Source organism: Telmatherina bonti (genome assembly GCF_933228915.1).
Source record: "Telmatherina bonti genome assembly, chromosome: 16".
Taxonomy (NCBI): domain Eukaryota; kingdom Metazoa; phylum Chordata; class Actinopteri; order Atheriniformes; family Telmatherinidae; genus Telmatherina; species Telmatherina bonti.
The window spans coordinates 33250507-33277644 of NC_136614.1; the positions used below are offsets into that span (position 1 = coordinate 33250507).

A 27138-nucleotide genomic window follows, 5' to 3' on the forward strand; every position below is an offset into this window, starting at 1 on the left:
TTGGGTGTATGGATGAAAGGATGATGGACGGAAGGATGATGAATGGTTGGATGGATGGATGGATGGAAGGATAGATGGATGGATGGAAGGATGATTGATGGATTGATGGATGTATGGATGAAAGGATAGATGGATGGAAGGATGATGGATGGTTGGATGGATGGAAGGATGATGGATGGATGGATGGTTGCAAGTATCGATGGATGAATGGATAGATGGAAGGATGATGGATGGATGGATAGAGGTATTGATGAATGGATGGATGGATGGATGGATGGATGGATGGATGGACGGACGGACGGACGGACGGACGGACGGACGGATGGATGGTTTATAAATAATGCATTATTTCCCCACAGTATAGAAATGTCTCACAATGTGTTCACATTTCCAGGTACTAGTTTATTTTCTTGTGTTACTTACACACACCAGTGTTTAGCGCACACACTCCACGTTCATGCACACAGTTGGTTTTGGAGCTAAAGAAACACCATAAGGCTACACAAGCAACAATGTGAACACCTGCTGTCTCAACCGAGCCGGTGACAGAAGCAAATGCAAGATTAACCAGCAGGTACAGTGCCTTCATAAAGACCGTCCTTCCTCTTACAACTACCACAGAGCTGCTAAGAAGTTAGGCAGCTTTGGAAAGCTGAAAATCCAGAGCTGAAGCTGGAATTACTTTGCCAGGTCACAAATCCTGCTTCACAGCTCATAGATCTGCAGCGGAAACAAAATAAAAATGGCAATCTGCTTCAACCATTTATATGTTTCTGCACTGGAATATTCAGTTTATTAGAGGAAATATTTGAAAAGAGACAACAGTGGATGGATGGATGGACGGACGGACGGACGGACGGACGGACGGACGGACGGATGGACGGACGGACGGACGGATGGATGGACGGACGGACGGATGGATGGACGGATGGACGGACGGACGGATGGATGGATGGATGGATGTGGCTGACAACAGCATGAAAGAATGCATTTATCCCCCCCTTCTCTGAGCTTTAAAGTTCATTTCCACAGCCAGTCTCCCTCAGCCACGTTGGATTCCTGCAAATTGCACAATGAACCTCAGGATTTTCATAGACTGTCAGCACCACTGTCAGGGCTCAGCAAAGACGAAAAGGTTTCGTTTTAATCAAGTTTTACTGTAAATGTTTTGTTCGGTATCAGATTTTTCACAGAACGCTGTTGGTTTATCCATGGATCTGCCGACAGCTGATGTGACATATTTTAGAGCATGAAAATAAACAAATGTGGGGCTCAGCTGTAACTATCCACCGTATATTATTAGCAGCTACAGCCGTTAGTCTAATCTCCAGTCAGGGACCCAAAGGTTAGTGATGGGAAATGAAATCTCCTCAGTTTATGTTTAGTTTTGGGAGTTTTAAGAGCTCATGAGGTGCATGTTTGGCTGGTATGGTCAGTTTTGTGCTTCTAATGGAGCCTTCTAGAAGATAAAGTCCTCCTGCATTCCTTTCCTTTTACCTGCTTTCTCATCTGCTACAGTTTAGTAACTGTACCCCCCCCCCCCCCCCCCCCCCCCCCTTTATCATAATGTAATTCTTTGTAATCATTGTTGTAAAAGCAGAGTTTCACTTTGGTTTCCCTTCAACATCAGAACAAATTCTCATATCAGCTAAGAAACTGCAGTGACCTAACAAAGCTAACAAAGAGCTAACAAAGATTTCACATCATTTTGAGTTAATGCTGTAGTCTGGACTCATTCATCTCATAAGAATCAGGTGTGAATAAGCACCTAGAGCGGCCCTGGAAGACCAAAGTGTGAAGCTTAATTTGTGAGAAATGACATTTAAATGAGATGGTCAGACATCAGATTTCATATTTGTTTTATCACAAATGGTAAATGTTGGCTGAAATATCATGTTTTACCAGATAGAATAAAGCCTACAAAGCAAGTATGAAGAAAAAACAGTCAGGAATCACGAAAGGAGGTTTTATTTCCTTTTTCCATTCAGAGCAGCTTAATTTTAGTGTTCTGTGTGTTTGTGAAAGCATTTATTTAGCATCTCTATGTTGCATGCGTATAAAAATCTGTGTCCACTGTTGTCATGATAAATTAAATTTGACTAATGTAGTTTGTGAACTTTGAACTTACTTCTTGACCTCTTCATCAGTCATCTGAACATGTATCCTTTGCAAAAATACATGACGCTTACACTGAGCGACACGGTGTCATTTTCAGGTGCATTGTGGAATATTTCATTCATACATGAGACATCAACAGACTAACAAAGATGCAGATATGTCCATAATTGTTTTATGATACATTAAATACAGTCATGTTTCAGCTGTGAATGTTTTGTGTACATGAACTAACATATTAATGTGCATAACTCGTGCCATAACCCACCAGGTTATGACTACGCAGAGTCATCCATGATCATGGCAGCTTCTTGATTTGACTTCTTTGCCTTGGAATCCTGGAAATAAAAACAATTGAAAAATAAGCAGAGGTCAAATATCTTCATGCAAGTGGTCTGTTTCAGTATTATATAGATAATATTCTGCTGTTATTAAATTTTAATCACTCGTATCAAAGGCAAACATCCCATAATGTTTCAAGCTGCAGGCAGCAGCAGGAATTCCCTTTTCATGTCTCATTTTCTCTGTGGCATCATTTCTGTGTGGCATCTCCAACACCTGTGCTGAAACAGGTCTCAGTGGACTACGAGAGCTCTGTAGAACATCCCAAACCCAGCTTTGCCATTAATTACTTGCATGGTTTGTGTTGTGGCAGCAGTCACAGAGCTCCTGCTTAAAGCACAGCTGTTGGACTTGCTGTGAGCCGCATAGGGTCAGAGTTGTTTTGAGCCAGCTGGACTCAGAAACATGGACTTGCTCCCAGTTCTGGAAATTACATAACAGTCCTGAGAATAAAAATATTTGAATATTGATTCAAATATGAACAACAACTTTAGTTATCTTGTTGGGAAAGTCCTGCACCACAAGATCCAGTATGTTAAAGTCACTGGATCTTCATCAGTTGACCTTTGGCTAAAACTTGCCTCCTTTTTTTTAAACAAAACACCAACATACAATAACAACCACTACAGCATCAGTGATTTTATAACTTTAAATGACACTTAATATTTTGAAAACCTGGTTCCAAACATTTGTAATGGATGAATGAATGAATCAAGATACTTTATTCATCCCCGAGGTGAAATTCCAGTTGTAAAGCAACAAATTCTGTGTAAATTGTAAATAAAGACAAAAAGCTTCTGTTTTATTCCAAGTTGAACATAAAAAAAAACATATCAGATGATGAAATTGAGACATTTTATCATTTCCTGGAAAATATGAAGTGAATCTGATGCAGCAACACGTCTGTAAAAAGTAGTTCCAGGATGATGTTTAGCATCGTTAGCATCTCCTCTTCTTCTAACATCTGTCTGCTCTTTGGCCATTACAGATATACTGTCAGTGGTGGCATTTACGTTAAGGAACATTTTTGTGAAATTCTTTCACATTTTTGGACCAAGTTTGTCCCAGATTGGGGAAACTCTGCCCATCTTTCCATCTGAGAGACTCTGCCTCTCTGAAATGCTCTTTTTGAACCCAGTCATGTCACTGACCTGATGCTATTAAATGTTAGCTGTCAAAAGCTCCTCTGGTTGTTTCTGATCTCATCTCAGATAACCTTTCCAGCCTTTTATTGTCCAGTTTTTCTGTAATTCTGCCATCAGATTTAATAGAAGCATGAATTTTTCATGAAATGACAAAATGTCTGAGTTTTAACGTCTAATACGTTGTTTCTGTTGGCAATAAAATACGAGCTGAAAGGATTTATACACCACTCAGTTCTGTTTTTATATCCATTTTACACGAGTTGTATGAAAGCAGCGGGCCGAAAGGAGTTTTGTCAGCTGCCAGCAGCAGTTTTACACCACTGCCGAACTAATTAGCCTTCGAACAAGATAATTATCACCATGTTTCTTTTCCCTGAGTATTGAATTTGAGATATTTTCAAAGCTAAAAATCCCAAGATTTAATGTTTTACAAAGTGACGCTTGACGGGACCATCCTGTCTTGGTTCTCACTCTAAACCAGTTTTTCAGGAGGCAGTTTGATCCAAAGGTCAGTTTCTACAAACTCTTGCTTCATCCATGTCTTCTGCATGCTGGGATCTCACCAAATTCATCATGCCATTTTTTCCATACTATCTTCTTTCCCCCATTTCCTCCCATCATCCCCGTTACCTCCCTCCCTCCCACTGTGGTCTGGAATGGGTCAACTACCCGGGGTGTGGTCTTTGCCCTCTGTGGTAGGTACTTCCACTCCCCAACGGACACTAAGGAGCTTCTCTACGACCCTGCATCTGTGATGAACGGTGACACGCTCAAGTTCTGCTTGAAGGAGGCCTGGTGCAAGCTGTCCTTCTTCGTCCTCTCCTTCTTCTACTATCTCTACTGGTGAGCAAAGGGCAGGTGGTTTCAGGGCATGACTGCATTACAAACCTTAGTAGTCTGTTGACAACACACACAGCAGAGGTAAGACCTGCTTTAACCAGGTTTATGATTATTTATGGTTTGAGGAGTCGCAGAAACCCTGGTCTGGTTTCTGAGCTCTGAAGCAAAAGTGTGTGCAAATCACTGAATAAAGTAACCATTTCTCTGGCAATCACATGCTAAATCTTCACGCTAGTACGGCAGGTTTTTTTTCAGGCTAGTGATGTTTGCTTTTAGCTAATGCATGTGATGTTAAGAGAATATGATTCTTTACTTCTTTGGCAAGCACCACCATGACACGACGGTGGTAAGTAGATCGATAGCATAACTTGAGTGTTTATTATTCTGTATTTAATGCATAAGATGTCACCTGATGTCCACCTGTTATAATGATGCACACAGTTTTTTTCAGCACATGCCTAAAACTGTAATTAATCACTCCGGATTCTTGTTCCATGTGTCATGTGGGTCCTGCAGTGTGTGGAACCTGGAAATATCCCTCTAATAGGTCTTATCAATGGGAACTCTTAAAGGTACAATCCTAACTTTATTTTTCTCTGCCGTATGTTTCTGTGGTGATAAATGTAGGAAGAATATCGGTATTGAGAAGAAAAATGTGCTCGTATAACCACTTTATCATGACATTATCTGGATTTTTAAAAAATATTATTGTTAAGGAGTCTTGAGAAACTACGAGATATTAATATTTCTGAAGCCAAGTTAGTAGTAAAATATTTCAAGATGGGCTTAAAAAAGATTGTAGCTTTAAAAGCAGCTTGAGTTGCTCTTGTGATATTGCTTTAACTGAACATTGCTGTAACTCCCATCCTTTATGAGAAAGGCTTTGTTTAGGACCTTTATTCAAATCCTAAATAAAGCCTAAATAATTCAATACTTTCAATGTTTTTTTTACATCACAAACAATATGTGATGTTAAATAGGAAGAATAACAAGATTAAGTCCCAGATTTCAAGGTAAATCAGCACCGCTGCTCTTGGATGATGCGTTTCCAAGCAACAACCTGATTGACAGATATCAACTCAAATGAACCCCCAGTTCATTTTTTCCTGAAAAGAACTGCCCGCTGTGGATATATAATATTTTGGTCTTCTTACTGCTGTGGACCAGAACCAGTTGCTTGTGGGACACACAGGACTGGAAAAACACCATCTAATGGTTTTAACTGGCCCGTTCTAAACGATCAGATGTTGACATGTCTGTTAAAATTAAATGCATCCTTTCCCCTCAACCCCTCTGCACGTGTGCCTCTTTGTGCGCATATCGCACGCTGTAAAAGGCTTGGATCGCTTGTAAAGGCAACGAAGCAACAGCCAGAGCTCAGCTAGCTACATGGTTACATTGTTTACAAAAAAAAAACCAAAAAAAAACTTGTACACAATAAACTTTCCTCTGGGATGAAATAAAGTATTTTCATTTTCATTTCATTAGCTAGCATACTACATCAAAATACGGTGCACCCTTGGGAGCAAGCGTCACACGTTTCTGTGCTTTGGAGGTGTGGCTTCGGGGCAATCTGAAGAATGACATTCCGGTTTTTTAATGATATATTTTCAGAATATAACTTTTCCAGGATCTCCTACCATCCTCTCAATCACTGCTGTCTCCAATAAAAGATAGTCAAAGCACCAGGGGAATCCACAAAGCCTCCGCTGGAGTCAGTCCAGAACTCATTTTCTGTGTGAAACACTACAACAGCGACCATCCTAAAGGTTTTAGTGTTTCCCTGCTGGAACACACCCGACTCAGATCAATGGCTCATCAGGCAGGCGCAGGAGATGACAAGTTGTTGGAGGGCTTTTCCATTTGAATCAAGTGTGTTGTAACAGGGAAACACTAAAACCTGCAGGATGGTAGCTGTCCAGGACCGGATCCCTGCACTAGAACCTCAGTACTTTGGCTCTCCAGGTAGAGCACAAGAACTGTCCAAAAGGTGGAGAAACAGTTCGTTGCCTGGTTACTTTTCATGGACTGTTGCATTGTAATTTATAAAAGCTTAAACGCTTTTCCTCGCCAACAATAAACAAGCCATCCTGTGTTGAGGACGGCTTGTCTAGTAGCTGCTGCTGTGGTCTCCAGTCCCCTAAAATCTTCATTTAAGCAGCTGTAATCACCGATATGTAAATTCCTGTGCAAAACTCCAAACTCACTTCACACAACCTTGGGAACAATATGAAGTATCTAAAAAGTCACAGGTAGCAGTAAGAAGTGATTTTAGCAGAGGTTCCAGCTGTAATGGCCTCTGGATCAGATAAAATGTACCATGAGCAGGATAACTGCTTCAGACACAGTCCTGCAGGTTTTCCATGTATCCCTGCCCCAACCCACCTGAATCAGTCAGCGCTTCATTGGCTTTTGGGTCAACTTAATGGAAGCCAGGTGTGTTGGAGCAGGGATATATGGAAAACCTAAAGGAAAGCGGCCCTTGAGGACCGACTTTGGGCACCCCAATTTTAAAACTCGGTACACAGTGTGAAATCAACGCTGTCAACAGAAGGTGAAATGGTGACAGCTGTGTCTTGCGGCTACACGGCATATGCCGTTTGGTTGACCCACGTGTTAAAAAGCAGCTCATGTTTAAAGTGTTTGCAAACCAAAACTTTCTGCACATTTGTTAGTATTGGAGTAATTTTTAATATATAAGTATACAATGCACTACTTCTGACTTACTGTAGTTTGTCACATTGGGATTAATTTCTATCAATAAGAGAAAACTATATGAAACTATATGATTAATCGCAATTAATCCACAGGACATATCCTTCAGTTATTTATTATAATAAATCTATTATTATATTACACATTTATTATAATAAATAATCTTTAGAGATTATATTTAACTGTCTCAGTGCGAAATGAGACTAATTCAAAAAGAAATGTTCAATAAAGCAATATATCACTGATAAAAGAGCAACATCAAGATGCATATTAATTTTTTACATTTGCTTTTATGAAGATTATCTAGCTTCATATGATGCAGTTTAAATGTGTCTTCTAAATATAATGTGGATGGGTTAATCTTATCTTAGCAGATAAAAAATAAATAAGAGCACCTCTAAAACATTAGTAAACATCCAGTAAAGTCACGTCTGCCTGCAGCATCTCTGAGCTTTAGATATTACACGTCACTTCATTTGCTGAGTTTTTCGGAATCTGTGACACAAAAACTTAATCCTGTCTGAGGAAAATAAGCTTTCTGATACAGAAAGTATCTCATAATGTTAGTGAGCTTTGCCTGAAGTGATGAAGATGAGTGAGTTCTCCCTCCTGGCATGGTATAATGGCAGAGATATGAAGAAAACAGCGGATAAAATACATAATTAAAGTAATTAGCTTATTTGTATCTCATCCATTTTCATACCAGTGCCTGCATCAATCAGTAAATCAAGTTTTTTTTTTCTCTTAACATTAAAAACCCCATTTGGGTGATAAGTGGTAAAGTAAAAGCACAAAAAGAAAATAAACTAGTATTTAGTGGCTTATTTCTTTGTTGTAACAAGGCGTTTTGGTAATAAATGTCGTACTGATGGAATACATTTGAATGAGGCCACATTCGCACAAAGAATGTATCTGTGGGACAAGTGGGCAAAGTTTCGTACGTTTATCACATCCATGAAAAAACAGCTGATTCTCCTTGAGTTGTCGTTTGCTGTATTTGATTATTCTGTATATTAAGCTGGAAGAAACTAGACAACTGGAAATTTAACCATGTAAGAAGAGCCAGAAAAGAGTTGTACCTCTTCCCCTCCTCTTCCTCTTGCTGCTCACCAGCTGCAGTGGGAATGCATCCCATTCTGCCACCAGTCAGCCAGTAAGGTCGCATTGTCCCTCTGGTGGTTGAGTTTAGGACTGCAGGCATGTCATCAACCCTCTGGATGTGGTTTCTGCTAAACCCGCTCAGTGGGGACCAACAGAGTTCGTCCCAGACTGGGAAGGACTGGGAGATGTGGGAACGCTTCTGGTTGTAGAATCTCATCTACACATTTCTCTGCATTGAGATTTCCTCCAATGCCCTTTACTACTTGGAATATCTGTAGCCCTGGAAGACTGCCCACTGTTCCTACGTTCTGTCAGGGGGATAAAACTGCCTTGTTTTCTTTCTTATACAGAATTTTAATTGGGAAATGGTTCCAAATACAGCTGCAGATGAGTTTTGTGAAAACAGCTTGTAACTGGCGTAAAACATTTGGCTTGGTTTAGTAAACTCTGATCTGTGTTGTGTTTCCACCGCCAACCGTTGACCTACCAGTAGGTGGAGTATCAGCCATAGAGCAGCAGATGTATCAGCCGATGGAAAAGCGTGATGTCATAGCTGCATCATGCGTTCCTTCAAATATAACAATAAAGAATGTAACAGAAACAGGAGACAATAGTAGACCATCCATCATTCTGGTACACTTCCCAGTTTCTGTCTGTAGAAACACATAGAGCTACACTGTACCGCACCAAACAGAAAGAGTGTTCAACTGTAGCAGGGTCCATGCTCACAGATGCTTCAGATCAGCTATCTGGCTTCTGTCTGGATAGTAGAATCAGCTGTTCACACTGAAAGAGTAGATTCGGCAGGTTTTTCATTCAATTCAATTCAATTCAACTTTATTTATATAGCGTCAAATCACGGCAATGCCATCTCAAGACGCTTTACAGACAGAGGGAAAACATAATGAAGGCCAATTCATAACAGCCTATATAAGGAAACCAACAGATTGAGTTGAGTCCAACTCAATCTCCCATCCTGAGCAAGCACACTGGCGACAGTGGGAAGGAAAAAAACTCCCTTTTAACAGGAAGGAAACCTCCGGCAGAACCCGGCTCAGGACAGGCAGCCATCTGCCTCTGCTGTGTGGGGGGAAGAGGACAGAAAGACAACAGACAACAACAGGAACTGCTGGAGACATACATGTTAATGATGCAACACTGTTATGGGGGGGGGGGGGGGGGGGGGGGGGTGGGGGGGGGGGGGGGGGTAAAAGAAAGAGATAAAGAGAAAAAGAAAGAAGCTCAGTGTATCAGGAAATGTCCCTCAGCAGTCTAAACCTATAGCAGCATAACTAAGGGATGCTAACCATCCCTAGCTATAGGACTTATCAAAAAGATAAGTCTTCAGCCTCGTCTTAAAGGTGGGGAGGGTGTCTGCTTCCCTAACACTAACTGGGAGCTTATTCCATAAGCTCTTCCTGCATCTTCCTGCATCCAGGGGAGCAAGATGTGGCTCAGGCATCTGGTCAGGATGCCTCCTGGGACATCTCCCTGGTGAGTCGTTCCCTGAGGGAGGAGACCCTTGGAGAGACCCAGGACAAGCTGGACAGATTATTAACTCTTAGCTGCCCAGGGAACGCTTCAGGATAACCCCTGATGAGCTGATAAAAGTGTCTGGGGAGAGGGTGGTTTGGGTTTTCCTGCTTGGGCTGCTGCCTCTGCGACCCGACCCCGGTTAAACATCAGAAAATAGATGGATTATTGTTCATACCACAAATATATTTCTCTTACAAATGTGGCTCCATTTAAAGGGAAATTAAACAGACTTTCTTAGAGATGTATCACCTACTGTTACAACAAACATATAACATGCACTTTTTGGTTATTGTATGAAAACACACCCTGACGTGTTGGACTTCCGCTTCATCTCAAGCCTGCTAACTCTGTGACACATGGTCTTTCTTTCTATCGGACTGTTTATATTTCATTATTTACATTTAAAAACTCAAAGTTCATCAAGGTGCTTACGTTTTGAGCACAAGGTGTCATTTGCTTTGAACTGAGCTATCAGCTTGAACTAAAATCATCTTGCTTCTCCATCTCACCCCATCTTGTCCTGCTATGGCTCATGTTGGACTGATGTGCTGTTTTAAAGGCTACTGGCAGCAGCAACAGCAGCAGTAAGGTATTCTTCAGTACAAGCTGACGGTGCTTCACTTTCAATTCTATCATGTTCATGAGTATGGGTCAAAAGTCAAAAAGAGATTAATTTAAAATAAACATTGACCCAAACTGCAAAAATCCCTTGTTTTTCCCAATTTCAAGCATGCAGCATTCAGATCATTAGTTCACTAATCGGATTTATATCCAACCGGACGACACATTACGTATCAAACACATACAAATGTGGCTGAACTGGAAGTGAAGAAACCCGAAAACTACTTTGTGGGGCTTGTGTCTCTTTTTCCTGCATTTGTGGTCCAAAGATCCTTCCAACCATTACAAAATCTTACTGGTACACACACGAACAACCAACAACACAAACTCCACACACACAATGAGCACATAATGGAATTGTGCATGCTCTCACAGACACAGCTGAACATTTTTCCTCCACACCCGGGTGAATATTTCATGGCTCCTTTTTGGTGCAAACAATTCATGACACTTACTCTGTAATTTATGATTATTGCGTGTCTGGGCTGAACAGGACAGAAGTGTGGCATGTCTGTGTTTACATAAATTAAAGTTAAATTAAGTAATAAACCAGAAATAACAAAGTACAACCATGATTCCAAAAAAGATGGGTCGAATTTGAACCATCCAGCATTGAATCATTTCATGCAAAATATGAGCTCAGTGATGGCAGCAACACATCTCTAAAAGCTGGAACAAAGTCAACAAAAGACTGGAAAAGTGAGTAGTGCAAACCAGAAACAACTGGAGGAGCATTTGACAAGTTGGATTCACAGAAGCCGGTGTCCAACATTCAGTTCACAACAAAGTCATTTTATTGCCCTTAACAAACATAAATCCTACCGTCTCCTCCTTCCCTTTGGCTTTGTCCCTTTCCCAAGGTGTCGCCATGCTGTGGTATAGAAGCCATATGCGCATATTTTTGTTGGCACGGGTTTTTACATCGGATGCCCTCCCTGACCTAACCCCTGCATTTATCTGGGCTCAGGACCAGCCTTTAGAAAACACTGGCTTAGGTCTGCTGCATCATGGGGGGCTCAGACCACCCACCTTCAGGCCAGTGGACAACCGGCTCCACCTCCTGAGCCACTACCACCCCTAGACATCCCAACATCTCCAATATGGCAAAGCTTGCATCTCTGATGGGATGGGGTTGCATTAGTGCCGATGGCGTGGGCAGCTTCCACATCTGGGAAGCTCCATCAATGCTGAAACATCTGCTCCCATCCAGACAACGTCTCTTTCAGGGAAGACCTTGCAGGTTCTACCATGCTGGACCACATCCTGATGGTGGAACAGGAGAACTGGTCTGCTGCAGTCCAGTTTCACCAGTACAAACCAAGATCCAGGACTGTGGAGCAGCTGGGAACCTGCATCAGACCAGAACGGGACCAACAGGTCTCCTCACTTCCCAGATGTTTACAGATGTTAGAAGAGGAGATGCTAAACATCATCCTGGAACTACATTTTACAGACATGTTGCGGCATCAGATTCAGCTCATATTTTACATAAAATTATAAAAATGTCTCTGTTTGAGAATCTGATTTGTTGTTTATGTTGTGCTAATGGATATGAACATGCCTGCTGAGCTTCTGTTCTGCCTCGGCTCCCAGTGAGGAAGACGGCTCCCATGCCGTCTTCCTCAGCTGCACTTCCTCCTTACACTGGACGATAACAACGCCCTGCCTGACAGAGTGCCACCACCAACCTCTCACCCTCCTTCTCTCCTCCTGTTGTTCATGTCACAGGTTGCTGTGTGGAATGTGCTACACTTCAGTAACAATTACTTTCCCTCCTTGCAAGAAAAATACAGGGTTTTTTTTGTCTCTGCTTGGTACCAAGCATGTTGTGATATATGACTACATGTGCTGTGAAGTCTAACCCTTTTTGTTTTTATTTCCTATCTTCCCAGAGCATGAATTATGGTCTTTCTACTTGCATATATATATGAGGTTAACTTGGCATCATTGACTGCAACCGCTGTTAAAAGTTAATGGGACATAAAGTGAGGGTTGTCTGTCCTTACAGGAGCGAGACTCCCATCAAATGTTTTCAGTTCATTATTTTCAGACAGTTTACAGAAAAGGAGGGTATTGCATAGTGAGGATAAAAGATTGGGACTAACTTCTAGCTAAAAGAACATTAAGTTGAGCAATGCTTTTTTTTTTATTTATTTATTTTTTTTAATGTTAATACAATACTTGTCCTGACAGGCTGTTTCAGCCATCACTGGATTGGTTGGAGAGGTTCAGATGTGTCATCAGAGTTGACCCAATAGACTACAATAATAAAATTATTTCATGGGGCTTTTTGACCAAACTGGTTCCAGAGCTGGTTTGGAGCCACAGTCAGACTTCTTTAGCTTTTGACTGCCTAAGCACCTTCTCCTGGTTCTAAAAACTGGTTCTATCCTGGCACCAACTCTTTGCTGGGCCACTGAATACCAGCTTCACTTTGTGTGCGTCAGCATCTCCCAGCTAACAAAATCAACTACAAGAACAAGCAATATTGGTCCGAGGAAGAGACTCCTGGCTCTAAGGTCGTTCACAGAGATCCAAGGTACATTGGACGGGTAAATCAGACAAAGCCTTTTTTTGAGCAGCTACAACAGGAGATGGCTGCAGCATGGCTAAAAATGGGGCTTCAACCACTGGTCAACAAACTAGTTTAAAAAAATTTTACTGAAGATTTCTGGGGACCCAAAAAAGGAACTGGGACACAGCAGGAACAAACAACCCAAAAGAAACCCACATTTCCAGATCCTGAATTCTGTTCTTGGTGACCAGCCGTCGATGACGCAGCACTGACCAGACCCTTTTGGTCAAAACCAAAACCGGTTCTTTGCTAGCACCGGAACTGAACCACCTAAGCACTGGATCCAGCATCAGCACCGGTTCTTCTTTGGTCAAAAAGCCCTATCACCTGTTCCTTGAACTCAACAATAAGGTGGACAGTATGAAACGTGAAAAGTTGTGTTTTCCTGTTTAATTAGCTTTGCATGCTACACACAAAGGCTGTAGGATTGCAATAATTTCACGAACGAAAACTGCTGCTGTGTAGTTGGTGCTACCTAAAGAGTGTGTAATCCTGTTTCATATTTGCTATGCAGATCACTGAACTTGATTTGGTACTTATAAATGTCTGGCTCTGTTTGATGGAAACACATGCCAAAGACCGTTAAACTCAGCTAAAACCGTTAGCTAATGTTAACTAAAACATACTGTTAGTTGTTCCACTTCTCTCACTACAAACATGGAAAAACACATGAAATTCATCCCAAAGTTATATTTAATATAAAATCTAACAAAGCCTCATCTGTGAATAGGATTTCCTGCAACAAGTTGTGTTTTTGCATTCATGGCTAAATGCTATGCTAAATGCTAATGTGTATTTATGTTTTTAAAGTGAAGGAGCAACTTGGCAGCCCACTAACAATGATGCCAGTTCTCTGGGGTTCTAGTGGGAAGAGGTGGAACCCCTGAGGGGTAAACCAAACCTTTCAGTTGTGATTCATACGTTTCTCTACATTTTTCACCCTTCGTTCTTATAGATGTTTGCAACTAAACAGGGTGAGCTTGCATTCTTACCCGCAGAGATTAGTGGAGGTGACATGAGCTGGCAGGAATGTGCTCAGTATCTGTAGGAGAGGTGCTGATCTGTTCTTGTCAAGTGGCAGCTCAACCAAGCAAGTGTCAGATCTCCAATCCGTGACATGTGCAGTTGTTGTTTCACGCAGTCCATCATTTTCTGTCTTTGTTCCAGGTAAGCGCCACAAATATGTTCATGGCCTAATAGACTCAGAATTCCTGCATATCCACTGTGCTGGATCGCTTGTCGATGGTTAACTCACAGACACAAAACTTAGTTAAATTGCTTTGTCACTTTGCTGGAAATGTGTGTTTAACAGCTTGTTTTGCACATGCTCATTGCATTACATGATGCTCATCAGCTTTCACTTTTTATTTTGCAAGTTTTCTACTGACTTAAAAAAAATAGGTCGACAAAAATAATAAAAATAAAAACGCAAACCTGCCAGGAAGGATTATTATTTGAATGTATTAAATACAACTGAGAGGATTTGTTGACAAAGTAGCTTGGTTTTGGTTTTCAGCTATTTTCTTTTTCAATAATCTTTTCTTTAAAAAAAAAAAAAAAAGAAAGAAAAAAAAGAAGCTTTCTGATGTAATGACATGCTTGATCAGAACTGAAGAGAACCATCAATAGGATCAATGAACACGCTGAATTCTTGAGCACTTTCTGTAAATGTTTTAAACGAGACAAATCCTGTTATGAAACCTTAGTTTGAACTCACTACTTACTTTCTTCTTCTTTTCTTGTGTTTCAGTATGATCTACTCCTTGGTTACCTCATAACAGCAGCTTTATCAGCAACCAGGGAGAAAAAAAGACGCCTTTGGACACATTTGATGCAACAAACTGCAAGTCAAGTTGAGAAATTTGAGATTAACGATGAGCATTAAAACATATTTTTTTGCTGTGAAGCCAAACGAACTCAACCGGGGTCGAAGCTTCTCCTCCGCTTCACCCTTCAAAGACTAAAAGGACATATTCTGTCCTGTACTGTAAATACAAACAAAAGACTAAACCTGCTGTTTACAGTTTGCTCATAACGGGACCCGAGTTACTCACTGCCTGGCCAACATTTAAACACACCCAAAAAAGTCACACAAGACATGCATCCACACTTTCCTCTGACGTGCTGCTGTATCTGCTGCATGTTCAGCAGCGGCGGTTTCCTGGAGGACGAAGAGCACAGTAGCGTTTGCACAGTTTGTCTCAGGCACAGCACAGTGAAGCACTGTCCAGCCCAGCTCTCGTCCCCTCCATGCCTCACCAACTGTAGCTTCGCAGGTGAGTCGGCAGCGAGGGATAGGTGGACGAGTGGGCAGGAGGACAACACTGTACAGAGAAGAGAAACAAGTTCTGGGGCGAAGCACCCAGAGCAAGGAGTTACACATATTTTTCCCTGAAAACACCGCCCCCACCAGTCAGAGGACTGCGAGAAATTTCTTTCTGACATTATGTGAATGGCTTTTTGTGACGTGTGCATTTTGGTGTATTCTTAAATCCAAAGGCATTTCTTATGGATCGGCAGCAAAACATATTCTATAAAGCAAATGCCTTCTCAGTGTCGTCCTAGTGTTGTTTTGTTGTGGGAAAACCTTTAAAAACTCAAAACTAAATTCTGTTCAAAGTTTTTGTAGTAGAGGAGCACTTGTTTTTTGCACAAATATTGTCCTTGCTCTTGCACAATATTCGCAATATTTGGCTAAATATTAGAGATGATTTATGATAGTCCACCCACACTGGTGAAGGTCTTCCAACGTGTAAAGAAATACCCAGCCCTGTTTGAAGGTAGGGAAACAATGTGAATATTTTTTAGCTCTCTTTAAACTATGGACCAAAATGTTGTCTTTTCACCTTTCAAACCGATTTATTTCTATCTATGAGATATGAACGTCTCTCTGCCATCCTTTATCTTCAACATTCATTTCCAATGGAACTATGTCAGAAATAAGGAGCGAATAAAGCAAAACTGAGACTCGTCCCTGAGCAAAATGAAAGCATCTGTAGCAAGCGATGATAACAGACTGCCATGATTCCCAGAGGTACATTTTCAGATAATCCGCTGAAACGAACTCCGACACTTTAGCAGGGCAGGTACTCGAACCTGCAGGTATCATGTGTAGCACAATTTTCTAAACATCAGGCCTCTCTGTAAACATTCACCACCATCTCTCCTCCACTAGTGTCACTTTGTAAGCAGCGGCTCACAGACAAGATAGGAATGCCCCATTGTTGTTTTCGTTTATTCAGATTTGAGCATTTTCTATCTTAATGTGTGTGTATGTGACTAATCAAGTTGAATTTCGATATTGTTTATGAAATAAAGTATTTTAAAGTCAAAGTGTGCATCAGACATTTTGTTATCTCTGAATCTTTAGGATTTTAGTTGCATTGTAAAACTGGATGGTGCACAAAGTGTGTTACAAAACAAACAGATATAATAAAAACAACAAATCCAATCCTGTTTCAGCCAAAAAACATGGATTATTTTCTGAATAAAATGAGCTGTAGTGCTAATAGCCAAGATCAAACCATTCAGATTCAGCGTATTTGTTGTTCCTCCAGGAGGAATGCTGGTCATGTCCTGATGGACAAACTAATATTAAACCAATGACACCTTATCTGAAGTAAACAAACTAATAATTAAAGTCCTGGTTCATAATATGCCCTTTAAAGAAACATGACTGAACCTTGGCAGATGTTTTACATTTTAGGCATCGTCTGATGGCAAATTTTGCATTCATTTGCATCCTGTCTCTTCTCTGAGATCTCTCCAGCCAGTAAAAGTTGGTCTGACATTGACTCTTGTCTTATTTCCTGCTCTGTACCTGTCTTTCTGTTGCTTCCTCGGGATAGTCCGGGTGATTCTGTGCGATTAGGTGGGAAATCTTTGCTTCCTTTGGGTTGCTTTGCACTTTGCTAAAGTGGATCCAACCACTTGGCAAACTTCACATAGGTGCTAGCTTAGGGCAGTATTCGCTAAAACAAACCCTGACCAAGAAGAAATACAGGAGACATTTTGTTTATTGGATGGCCGGGACCAGAACTCTCATTTATCTCAAGTAAACAATAGAGCAACAACAGATTTATTGTTGCTGTTCAAACCTACAGGGATTTTCACAAGGGCGTAACTTTGGGTTTGCCATTGGGGGGGTTGCCCTCTTTGTCTGTTTTTTCACTTGTTAAATTATTCACATTTGCAAAACCAGTCCAGGTAATTTGGTGGGTCTGTATAAGAAATGTATTGTGGTACTTTTACTGTGATTTACTTGACATTATTGCAGCTGTGTAAATGACCATTTATGCCACGATGACAAAGTAATGACTGGTACGTCCTGCTGTAGGCACTAGCTAGCATGGCCATGGCAGCTGATTTTGTGCTTGTGTCAACTATAAATGAAAAAAGTAAAATAAAAACTTCCAGTGATTACTATTGGTTAGGTCTGTATAAAAAAAAAAGGAACTATGGCAAAAAGATGAAAGTTAGCAAGAAACATGGAATGATGAAGAAAAAATATGAATTAAACAAAAACACAGAAAAAACACCCTAAAAACTATCAAAATCTATACTAATCCAATTATTTATAATTACAAAATATTGCTTACAGGAGGCATCTGGACAAAAACAACGCAAAGAACCCGCTAAAATTCGCTAAATCACGGCTACGATGCTACACATGTTCGTTCAGTCTCCGCTGCTGTCTCCCACAGCCCAACTACCCCTGGCTGCTTCCCACGGCTGCTCACTTTACCCCGCCCTCTCGTGCGTACCCCTGCGAAAACCATAACATGTCACATATCAACAGAAAACTATGTTTTTCAGCTTTCAGAATCCGTTGGAACTTTGTTGATAGGGTAAATGGTTGCGGAGTTGCGCTAGTTTGAATCGCAGATGTCATTTTCTATCGGTGCCAATAGAATCGTTGTTATTTTTTGGGGGGGTTGTATTGGCTAGATGTGATTTTTGCAGGGGTTGCAACCCCCCTATCCCCCGTGCAAATTACGTTATTGGATTTTCATTTGAACCTGTCCAGTATGAGGAGCAGCGAGCATCCAGCATGTTGTGCTACATGACGAGAGACTCCTGGTTTCAGGCAGACCAGACCAGACCAGAAAGCAAATGCACATTGAAACGACTTGAGATATCCATCTCAGCAGGCCAGGTTACGTTAAAGCAGGCCACATGATGTCAGTGTGAATGACCCTTAAAGCGAAAACACTGCTATGAAATGGTGCAGAGTTGCAGCAAGAAGGAAACAGCAGGAGGGAGGGCAAAAAAAAGTCACTGTGCCATCAGAACAAGTCACGACTTACAGAATGCTACTTTAAGTTTTGTACATAAATAGATGCATCTGTTTATGTACATTCTCCTAGTTGATAGTAATAATAATAAAGGCTATGATGCAAAACTACGGCAGGTAGAAGCATAATCACCGCTGACACGTTCTAGTTTGCAAACTACTGAGGTTACAGACACAACTACTGTAATGGAGGAGACTTTAATCCACTCGATTCAGCAGATGTTCATACTTAAATGAGTCCCTTTAAACATTGTACATTTCGTGTTTTTATGCTTATTTACAAGCAGGGCTTGCTACGTTCTATATTTATGGATCCAAAGCTGCATTTCCATTACATTTTTTCGCAAAATAAAAGCGATATTTGTAAGTTTCCAATGAACAGGGTTTAGAGCATTATCCCAAAGTCTAATAAAATCCTGTTGCTCTCGCGAGACTTTGCAAAAACTGCGACTTATGCAAGGCAGCCATGTAGCATTATTTTAGCATCTTCTATCTGCTGCGGAGAATTTGCTACAGCTTTTTGAGGCTTTTCTACCCATTTTCTTTTCAAAAACCATGAAATTTTCTGTTGTTTGTTCCACACAGCGCCATCTTTTCCAGAACTGAACTGGTCACAGGACCCAAAAAAGTGTTTCTATTACACTTTTGCGATGTACATTTCTATATCGAAACGTCTGAAAAACCACCTCATGAGAGCATAAAAACTTTTTGGCAATATTTGAGACTTTTTTTAAAAAAAATGTAGGTGTTTCCATTAGCCTTTTTTATTGCGATATTTAGTTTTTTATGCAATTCTAGGTGTAATGGAAACACATCTTGAGAGGATTACACCAGTTCCATGTGGAGCATACCAAAGACGTCTGGGAGAAACTCAGCTAAAAGACAAGTCCTGCAAAGAGTAATGTCCACAGAGCTTTTTTTCATTTCTCTGCTGCAAGAAAGCCACTAAAACAAGGTGTTGAATGATTACAAAGTCAAAACTCTGACAGGCAGCAGCCAAACAGTAGCAAACAAAAGAAATCCGTCATAAAACATGTCATACTTTGTTGTTTTATGAGCCAATATTTAAGCCAACCAAGCAGCTGCTGGCTCCCCGAATGCCACCAGGAAGCCCACATGTGGAAAATATTAGAAGGATCTCACATCATTGAACAGATTCAATAAAAATAGTAACACACACAAGAATGTGAGTTTATGCTCCTTTTAACATGGTTGCCTGCTTATTAATCCTGGTTCTTTTGCGATTTTCTGAATATCATGCAGAGCGTGCACGGAGGTTTACTAATGTAGGAAATAAAGACAAATCAGCTGTGCCTTTGAGCTACAAGACTGCATGCTTTGCACCAAAGAAAGTGGTAAACTTGTTTTTTCTATTACAAATTCCATTTAGCAGATTTCTTTATCAATCTGAAGAAAATAAAGTTGCGTAAATGATGACCAGATTATGTTCTGAGTCAGGTTAAAACCAGTGCAGAGTGGTTGTTGCATTTACTGCACCAGGAATAGCCGAGCTCCGGTGGTGTTCGGCTGCTTTATGCTGGTTTTTATTATAAGCTTGTTCTTAAGGAAGATAAAACCATTATCTACTGTTTTCCAGGTGAATTTACTCCCAGACAGGAACACATATCTTGATAATGACACTACTATTATCAGCTTTCGTTTGGAACTAAGATTATACACACAGCCCTTGTAAATCAGACGATGTGCTTCATTTATTTTGGGTTCGTCATTTCAGACAGGAAGCAGGAAAGAGGAGATTAAAATAAGGCTGAGAAGAGAAAAGGGGGATTAAAATTCAGCAGCTACATTTTTGTGTGCTCCAATAGAGACATTGTGTTGCCTCGTGCATAAAAATGTATTTTATGTTATTTCTGTAAATAAAACACCTGTTAATCTAAGCTGATTGTCATGTAAGAGGAGAGAATCATTTTCATGGTTTTCCTGCAGCAGAGAAAGACAGGAGTCTGCACAGGTGAGAGAGAGTCTGTCCGCTGCATATGGTGCTTGACAGATGGTGGACAGCCCATCACCTGTCATCTGTTCCCAACCCTGCAGCTCCCCAGCGAAGCCACATTTCCACTTTTCCTCTTTGTTTTCTTCACCTGCATTCTGCCTTTAAGGGCTTCATATTTCATCTGAAATAGCTGAAAAATAGTTTTTAAAGTGAAATATCTCAAATTCGGCCTTGGTCCTTCATTTTAACCAAATCTTTAGGGATCTGTGAGCTGGAAACAAGCTGGTGGTGTTTCAACCTTTAAGTGCCTTTCCACGTCCACTTACACCCCTCTCAGGGAGAGAATGAGGCTTTTGATGGCACCCACTTGGTGATTTTCAGCTAATCAGTGGTTGGGTCAATGGCAGTGTCCACTTCTGGAGGCATGGGTGGGGACCTATTGTAAACCAGATCCGTAAAATCATTCCACACCCTGAAACACCTGGCATGTCAGGTCCAGCCAGGTACCAGTGCTGCTTTTCTGTTCATGCAAAAACCAGAGAAAACTGGGAAAACTTCTTTATAATGGCTTTTAATGGGTTCCAACGGTACTGCTTCAGTTAACAATGACCTGAATTCTTCATAGCGCTGCTGAACGCCGCATGGAATGAATGAATGAGCGACCAAATGCTTTATTTTCTGGGCAATTACCAGCTTTGCTCTGCCAGTGATTAAACACCCTGCTGGGATAATAAGCTGGCCAAAGGAGGAAGTTCAGACAACAGCCAGTAAAGCATGAAAGCTGCACCACGCATGGAGGATTCACCCCTAAATCCAGTGTCCAGAGGCAATACGCTAAGCACTAAGATGGAGGCCGAGCACCAGTGAGCATCAGGGCCACTATCCAAGATGAAATGTACAAGCTCCATGAATACATGAGGGAGGGGGCCCTGAGGGATGAAGCACTGGGTGAATGTGAATGCCTCAGGCGGTGGAAACTGGAGGAGGAGGAGCCATCATGGCAGACTCTAGAACTACTTTTTACTCGTGTTGCTAAATGAGTCAATTTTTTTCATGAAATGTTAAAATATCTCAGTTTCACCAGCTAACAAGTTCATTTATGTTATATTGGGAATAAAATCAGATTTCATTAAACTTTTAAGTCATTGCATTATGTTTTTATTTATGTATGTTTGACAAATAAATTCTCTAATGTTTTTATTTTATGTATAATAGTAAGTTCAGTGGTTATTTGTTTTTTTTTTCTGACTCAACCACCAGCAGATTCTACTGCAAGTTTCCACCAGAAAAATAAAGTACCATTACATTGCAGATGTCAGTGATGTAAATAATAAATAGTTTTTGACCTTATGATCCAGTATTTTTTTTAGTTTAAACAGTGCTTTTCTGCCTTTCAAATAATTTTGTAGAACTGCCCCGTAATCCCATAATCTACTTTATTAAATAATGACATGTTATTAGCTCAGTTTTTTGCAAAATAAAAGCGATATTCATGTCTAGGGACACGTATATGCATTAAAGTGTATTTCTGTTACACTTTTGAGAAACGTCTGAAAAACCAGCTCATGAGAGCATAAAAAATGTTTTGCTATATTTGAGACTTTTTTCATAATATTGGTCTTTCCATTTGTGTTCTTTTCTTTTTCTTTTTTTTTTTTTTTTTTGTGGTATTTAGTTTTGTGACCATTTTAGGTCAAATGGGCATGCAGCCATTTTCAGGACCCGAGTGAGGTCACATCAGTTGTCTGTTTTAGATCTTCAGATATTGTTTGTCTTCAATAGTTTTAGCCATTTAGATCATAAAATAATGCTCTTTTCTCTTTAACCACTTCTTCATTTGTCTAATGTGGATTTTATGTGTGTGCCTGAAACACGGTGGATGAGTCCAAACCTGATTTTACATTCCACGGTTTCCACCAGCCCTCTTTAAAAAACCTGCTTGCTGTATAATTCAAGAGGAGGTGAAGGGGACAGATTTTATGGCAGAATTATTCACCAAATAGAATGAAGGATTTAATATTTAATGGAATAACGTATTCCATTTTATTCCTACATGATTATAAATAAGCTTAAAATAAAGCCTGGACTGAGGAGTGAAGCTGAGATTCATCAGAAGGAAACGCATCGCAGCATATTACTCACATATTACACACTGGCTGACTCCAGTATCTGGAGCGTTAACCTATTTAGTTTCGTTCACTGAATTGTGAATTGTGTGAAATGTGTGTACACACACAAATAGTGATTTTACTACCAGACAGGCATCCCTTTTCCTTTTTTCTGACGCTATACAGTTGTTTTCTCCGTGTTTGTCCCTTTGTTTCTCTGGCTCTGTTAAACAGACGCATCGACCAGCCCTGATCCCTAACTGGCTCAGTGTCTGGCATGAAAACCTTTCATCTGTTTATGCAGGATAAGGACAGTATAATTAATGAAAATTATTTGTTTGTGTGCAGTTTGGGAACTGCACACACAGAAACACACTTACATACATCAAAGCTTAGGGAAAACTGTACGAGCAAAGACACAAATGAACACAGCAAGAGAGGCGTTTATTCAGACAAAAAAAAGTCTCTGGAGGGAATATTCACCAGAAAAATAAGTGTGTTTTCAGGTAACCTGCTTTTGATGTAGTTCTGTAGGATGTGTGTACATGTATATTCATAATGACTTACATTTGCCAAATAGTGGGTTTTGTGTTTATGATGTGAGATTTGATTTGTAGAATCACTTAAATCTGTCAGAAACTGTTGCATTAACTTACAGACCCTTTGTAGACTAGAATTTATGCAAACGTTATTCTCCCATACTCCACCAAAGGTGGCCAGAACATTTTATCTGCAGCGTATTTTCCCATTGAATGCAGATTATTTTTAAACTTGGGTAAAATGTTTAGTTTAGTTTAGTTTATTTATTTCTAACAAATGAAAAAAAATAAGAAAAAAAATACTTACATACCTATACAAACATATGTACATACACACACTTATATACATACATATACATACTAATTAAGAAAATTATAATAATAATAACAAATATTAATAACAATAATGATAATAATTCCTCATCAATTTTTACAATTAAATAAATTTATGAGATAAAAGGGGTGCGGAAAAGGAGTGGGAAGAAGTGTACACTTATTTGGTATTCCCATCCCTTTCTACTCATCTAGTTTTCCATTCTGTCGCTGCATGTCACAACATACTTATTCCATTTACTATCTATATTTACATTCACATATTTACACTTACACATTTCCATATACCTCCATTCATATAAAAACACATCCACACAGATATACTACATACATATACTTGCAGCCATATCTACAAAATATTACATAAATATCCATCTACTTCCATCTACTATATATATATATATATATATATATATATATATATATATATATATATATATATATATATATATATATATATATATATATATATATATATTTGTCTTGCATAGAAGCAGAATTGAAGAAGCTGAAGAAAAGAGAATTACCAAAGGTTAATTGAAGCTGCCAAAGAAGCCTCTAAAACATCTTAAATTGGAATTTTGTCTGCTAAAGCTAAACATGGTGGGCACCATGTTTAGCAATGTCCCGGCGATGGACTTGCTGCAGCTGCTTACTGTCTCTCAATGTTCCCCTCGTGACAAGTCATCAGATGGCCAACCATAGTTGAAATGAGGCTTCTTTCTGGTGTTGTTGCTGCAGATTTAGAGGAGACTTTTACCCTGTGCAGGTACAACTACTCATGTAGGGCTGTTAACCTGATGTTAGCATGGAGCTATGTAGCAGTGCTAAGCTAGTTCTATGCTAGCACTAGATTAGTTTTATCTACTTCAGCCGTAGCATTAAAGTTTGGGGCGTTATAATAGATGATAAATTGTAATGTAAACCCCAGTAAGACAAAAATCTCTGAAAGTGTTTAAATTTTAAATAAATTTAACCCACACCTTCATGAGAATGAACTCTGTACGCTGCAAAAACTGAAATCTAAGTAAGATTAAAAATCTTAAATTGAGTACACACATGCTTATTATTTTAAAGGTATGATCATTCTTAGTTTTTATGCCAGAGAATTCCTCTTGTTTTAAGAGTATTTTTACTTGTTTTGGGAAGTCTTGACAAGCCAAATTTTCTTGTTCTGTTGGCAGATAATTTATCTTATTTTAAGCAACATTTACCTAATTTTTGTATATTTTTTCTTGTTTCTTAAGGCTGAGTTTTTGCAGTGTACTTTATACTGCACCTTGGTTTTCCCATACTTTACATATTGTGTTGAAGTGTGAAGAAGCACATCAGAATATAACAAAACCATCGATGATTTTACAGAAGCGAGCACTACGGATCATTCACACGGTCGGGTTTTTAGATTCTAATCTATTCTATTCTATTCTACAGTCATTTAGCAGACGCTTTTATCCAAAGCGACTTACATATGAGTGAGAACAACACAAGGACAAAATCATAGATCATAGCAACACATCGTTTTTCCAGTCGAAGTTGCTAAAGTTTCTAGATCTTTTAATATATAACACACCTATTATTCTCTTTAAAGCATTCAACAAAATGGTGCCAACACTTTTTATAGTTGGAGAGAGTGGTCATATTTGAGAAGATCTGGAGATTTTACTTTGCCTAAAGTTTGAATTACTCTGAAAATAAACTTTTTTGCGTGACTGTATGAGGGATGAAACTTTTGAACAACCTGGATTTAATACTTAAACAACGCCAAAATATCCATAGATTTAAACTGTTTGGATCTCGTCTCAATAAATGGGAAAAGAAAAGTCTTAAATGTGCATCTTTTCACTGTCTCACCTGTGTTACCATGTGTCAGTTAAAGAGACATAAACTAAAAGTCCTAGCTGTTGTTCGTGCAGAACTGGGTGAGGGAGGGTTCTATATGTTTGCTGGGTAGATGTTAGTGTGATGATGTGTGTGTTTGGAAGAAGGTATGATAAGTAACTGAACTTTGATGTTTGTGGAGGTTTTATATATATATATTTAGAATCTGTGGGTTTTTTGTATGTGAAGTACTTTGAGCTGTTTTTGTGTGAAAAGTACTTTATAAATAAAGTTTGATATGATTCAGTTTGTTTCTTCACCCTCAATGCAAACATACATACAAGAATTTATTCCGCCACCAGGACCAGGTGGATGCCTAGGAGGTCATCATCAGCTGAGTGATGCATAATGAGCAAATTAGTCGGACATCTTAACCGGGGAACCCAAATGGGACTGACAGTGTGCAAAGTCAGCTGACAAGAGATGACACTGAGCAAAGCATCATCTCCATTCCTCTTCTTCTGCTCACTTTAACTCCATACTGGAGCAAACTGCTCAAACATACAGAAACATTTCAGTTGCAGAGATCTTACAAAAGAAAAACTGTAAGTACATTTTCATCAACCTTATGAAAGGCAGATGATGGGTTGTAAAAAAAAAAAAAATTAAAAAAAAAAAACATTTACTTACATAAGCATATCTGAGACCATGTTGGTTCCTTAGATAGTTTCATAATTTATTATTCTTGATTTAAATTTTTATTGAAACTTATGAAAGAAGCGAGTCCACAAGAAGTTCATTGTTTGTCTGAAACACATGTTGGGTAGTTAAACAGCACATTCCAACACACCTTCCTGCAAGCTGAATAAAGTAAATCCATGTTTATATGCAATTTTCTGAAACCAGTGACAGGACAGCCACACACACACACACACACACACACACACACACACACTGATTGTGTAGGTGTGCAGAGTTTAGGTGGTAACAATACATTGCATTCCCTTTCCTGCCATTTTCTTCCCTCATTACTCTTCCAGTTCATTCCAACAACACAGTACTTCCCGACTCGCATGACAACCAGTTCTTAACAACCTGAACAGGGCGTCCAATTAGACCTGCTGCGCCAACCAGGGCCACAATCCTGCAGGTTTTCTATGTCTCCCTGTTCCAACACACCTGACTCACATTAAACAGAACTTGCAGAAAGACTTTGAAAAACATTTGACCTTTCTTGTCATGGTTAAGACTTTTCGTGTCTTAGTTTTCCTGTTTTATTTTGTAGTTTTTCCTTTTTAGCTCTCTTATGTCTTATTTAGCTTTTGTTCCATGTTCATTAGTTTCACCTGTGTTCAGTTAGTTCCTCTGTGTCACCTGTGTCTCGTTTGGTTCAGTGTATTTATAGTCCTCACTTCTTGTTTTTCTTTGCGGGATCATTGTGTAAGTTAGTCCTGAGTTCCTGTGTTGGAATAAATCCACGGCTGTTTCTGCATCCTGGCTTCATGACTCCTGCATTTGGGTCCACACCTTCACCTCCCACGTCGCCACCGTGACATTTCTGGCATTTAAAAAAGGAACAAAAGTCTGCGAGAAAATTATTTTATTCCTGTTAATGTCATGGTCTAACGTTTTCAGTCTGCTTTTGTTCTTGTTGCACCTTTGGGGCAGATGAACTATGGCTTGGCCCCGTTACGGAAGGTGCTGAAGAGTAAAGGACTTTTCCATGATGATAAAAAGTGATGACCATCCAGAAGATAATCTTTAAACATCATTGTACACATGGATTAACAGTATATCCATTGCATGTCCATGCATGAGAACCATCATCACAGCTGACCTAAAAGGTAATGTGTTGCATCGCATGTGTGTCTCCAGAACTCCCATCACTTAGAAACCACACACACAGCCTCCTGCATCTGGAAAATCTTTGTGATTGCTGTGAAACAGTCAGTCAGTTGATTATTAATATTATTAGGATATAAATAGACACTGCTAAAACTTTTGTGAAGTAATACATCCCAAAATATAATTATGTATAATTACGCTGCTGTTTGAGCTTGCGTGCTGCACACAAACTAAATGGCTGCTACATGTACAGATGTG

General features: G+C 39.7%; 1 protein-coding gene across 1 annotated transcript in view; it reads left to right on the forward strand.

The window, feature by feature from the left end:
* The window catches only part of cnih3 (cornichon family AMPA receptor auxiliary protein 3), a 109963-nt gene extending 95070 nt beyond the window's left edge, over window positions 1-14893 (forward strand). The window contains exons 5-7 of the mRNA XM_079255651.1: window positions 4302-4445; window positions 4959-5014; window positions 14741-14893. Coding sequence (XP_079111777.1) covers window positions 4302-4445; window positions 4959-4986 — 172 coding nt within the window. The 3' untranslated portion in view covers window positions 4987-5014; window positions 14741-14893. The remainder of the gene's footprint in view (window positions 1-4301; window positions 4446-4958; window positions 5015-14740) is intronic.
* The last annotated feature ends 12245 nt before the right edge of the window (window positions 14894-27138 follow it).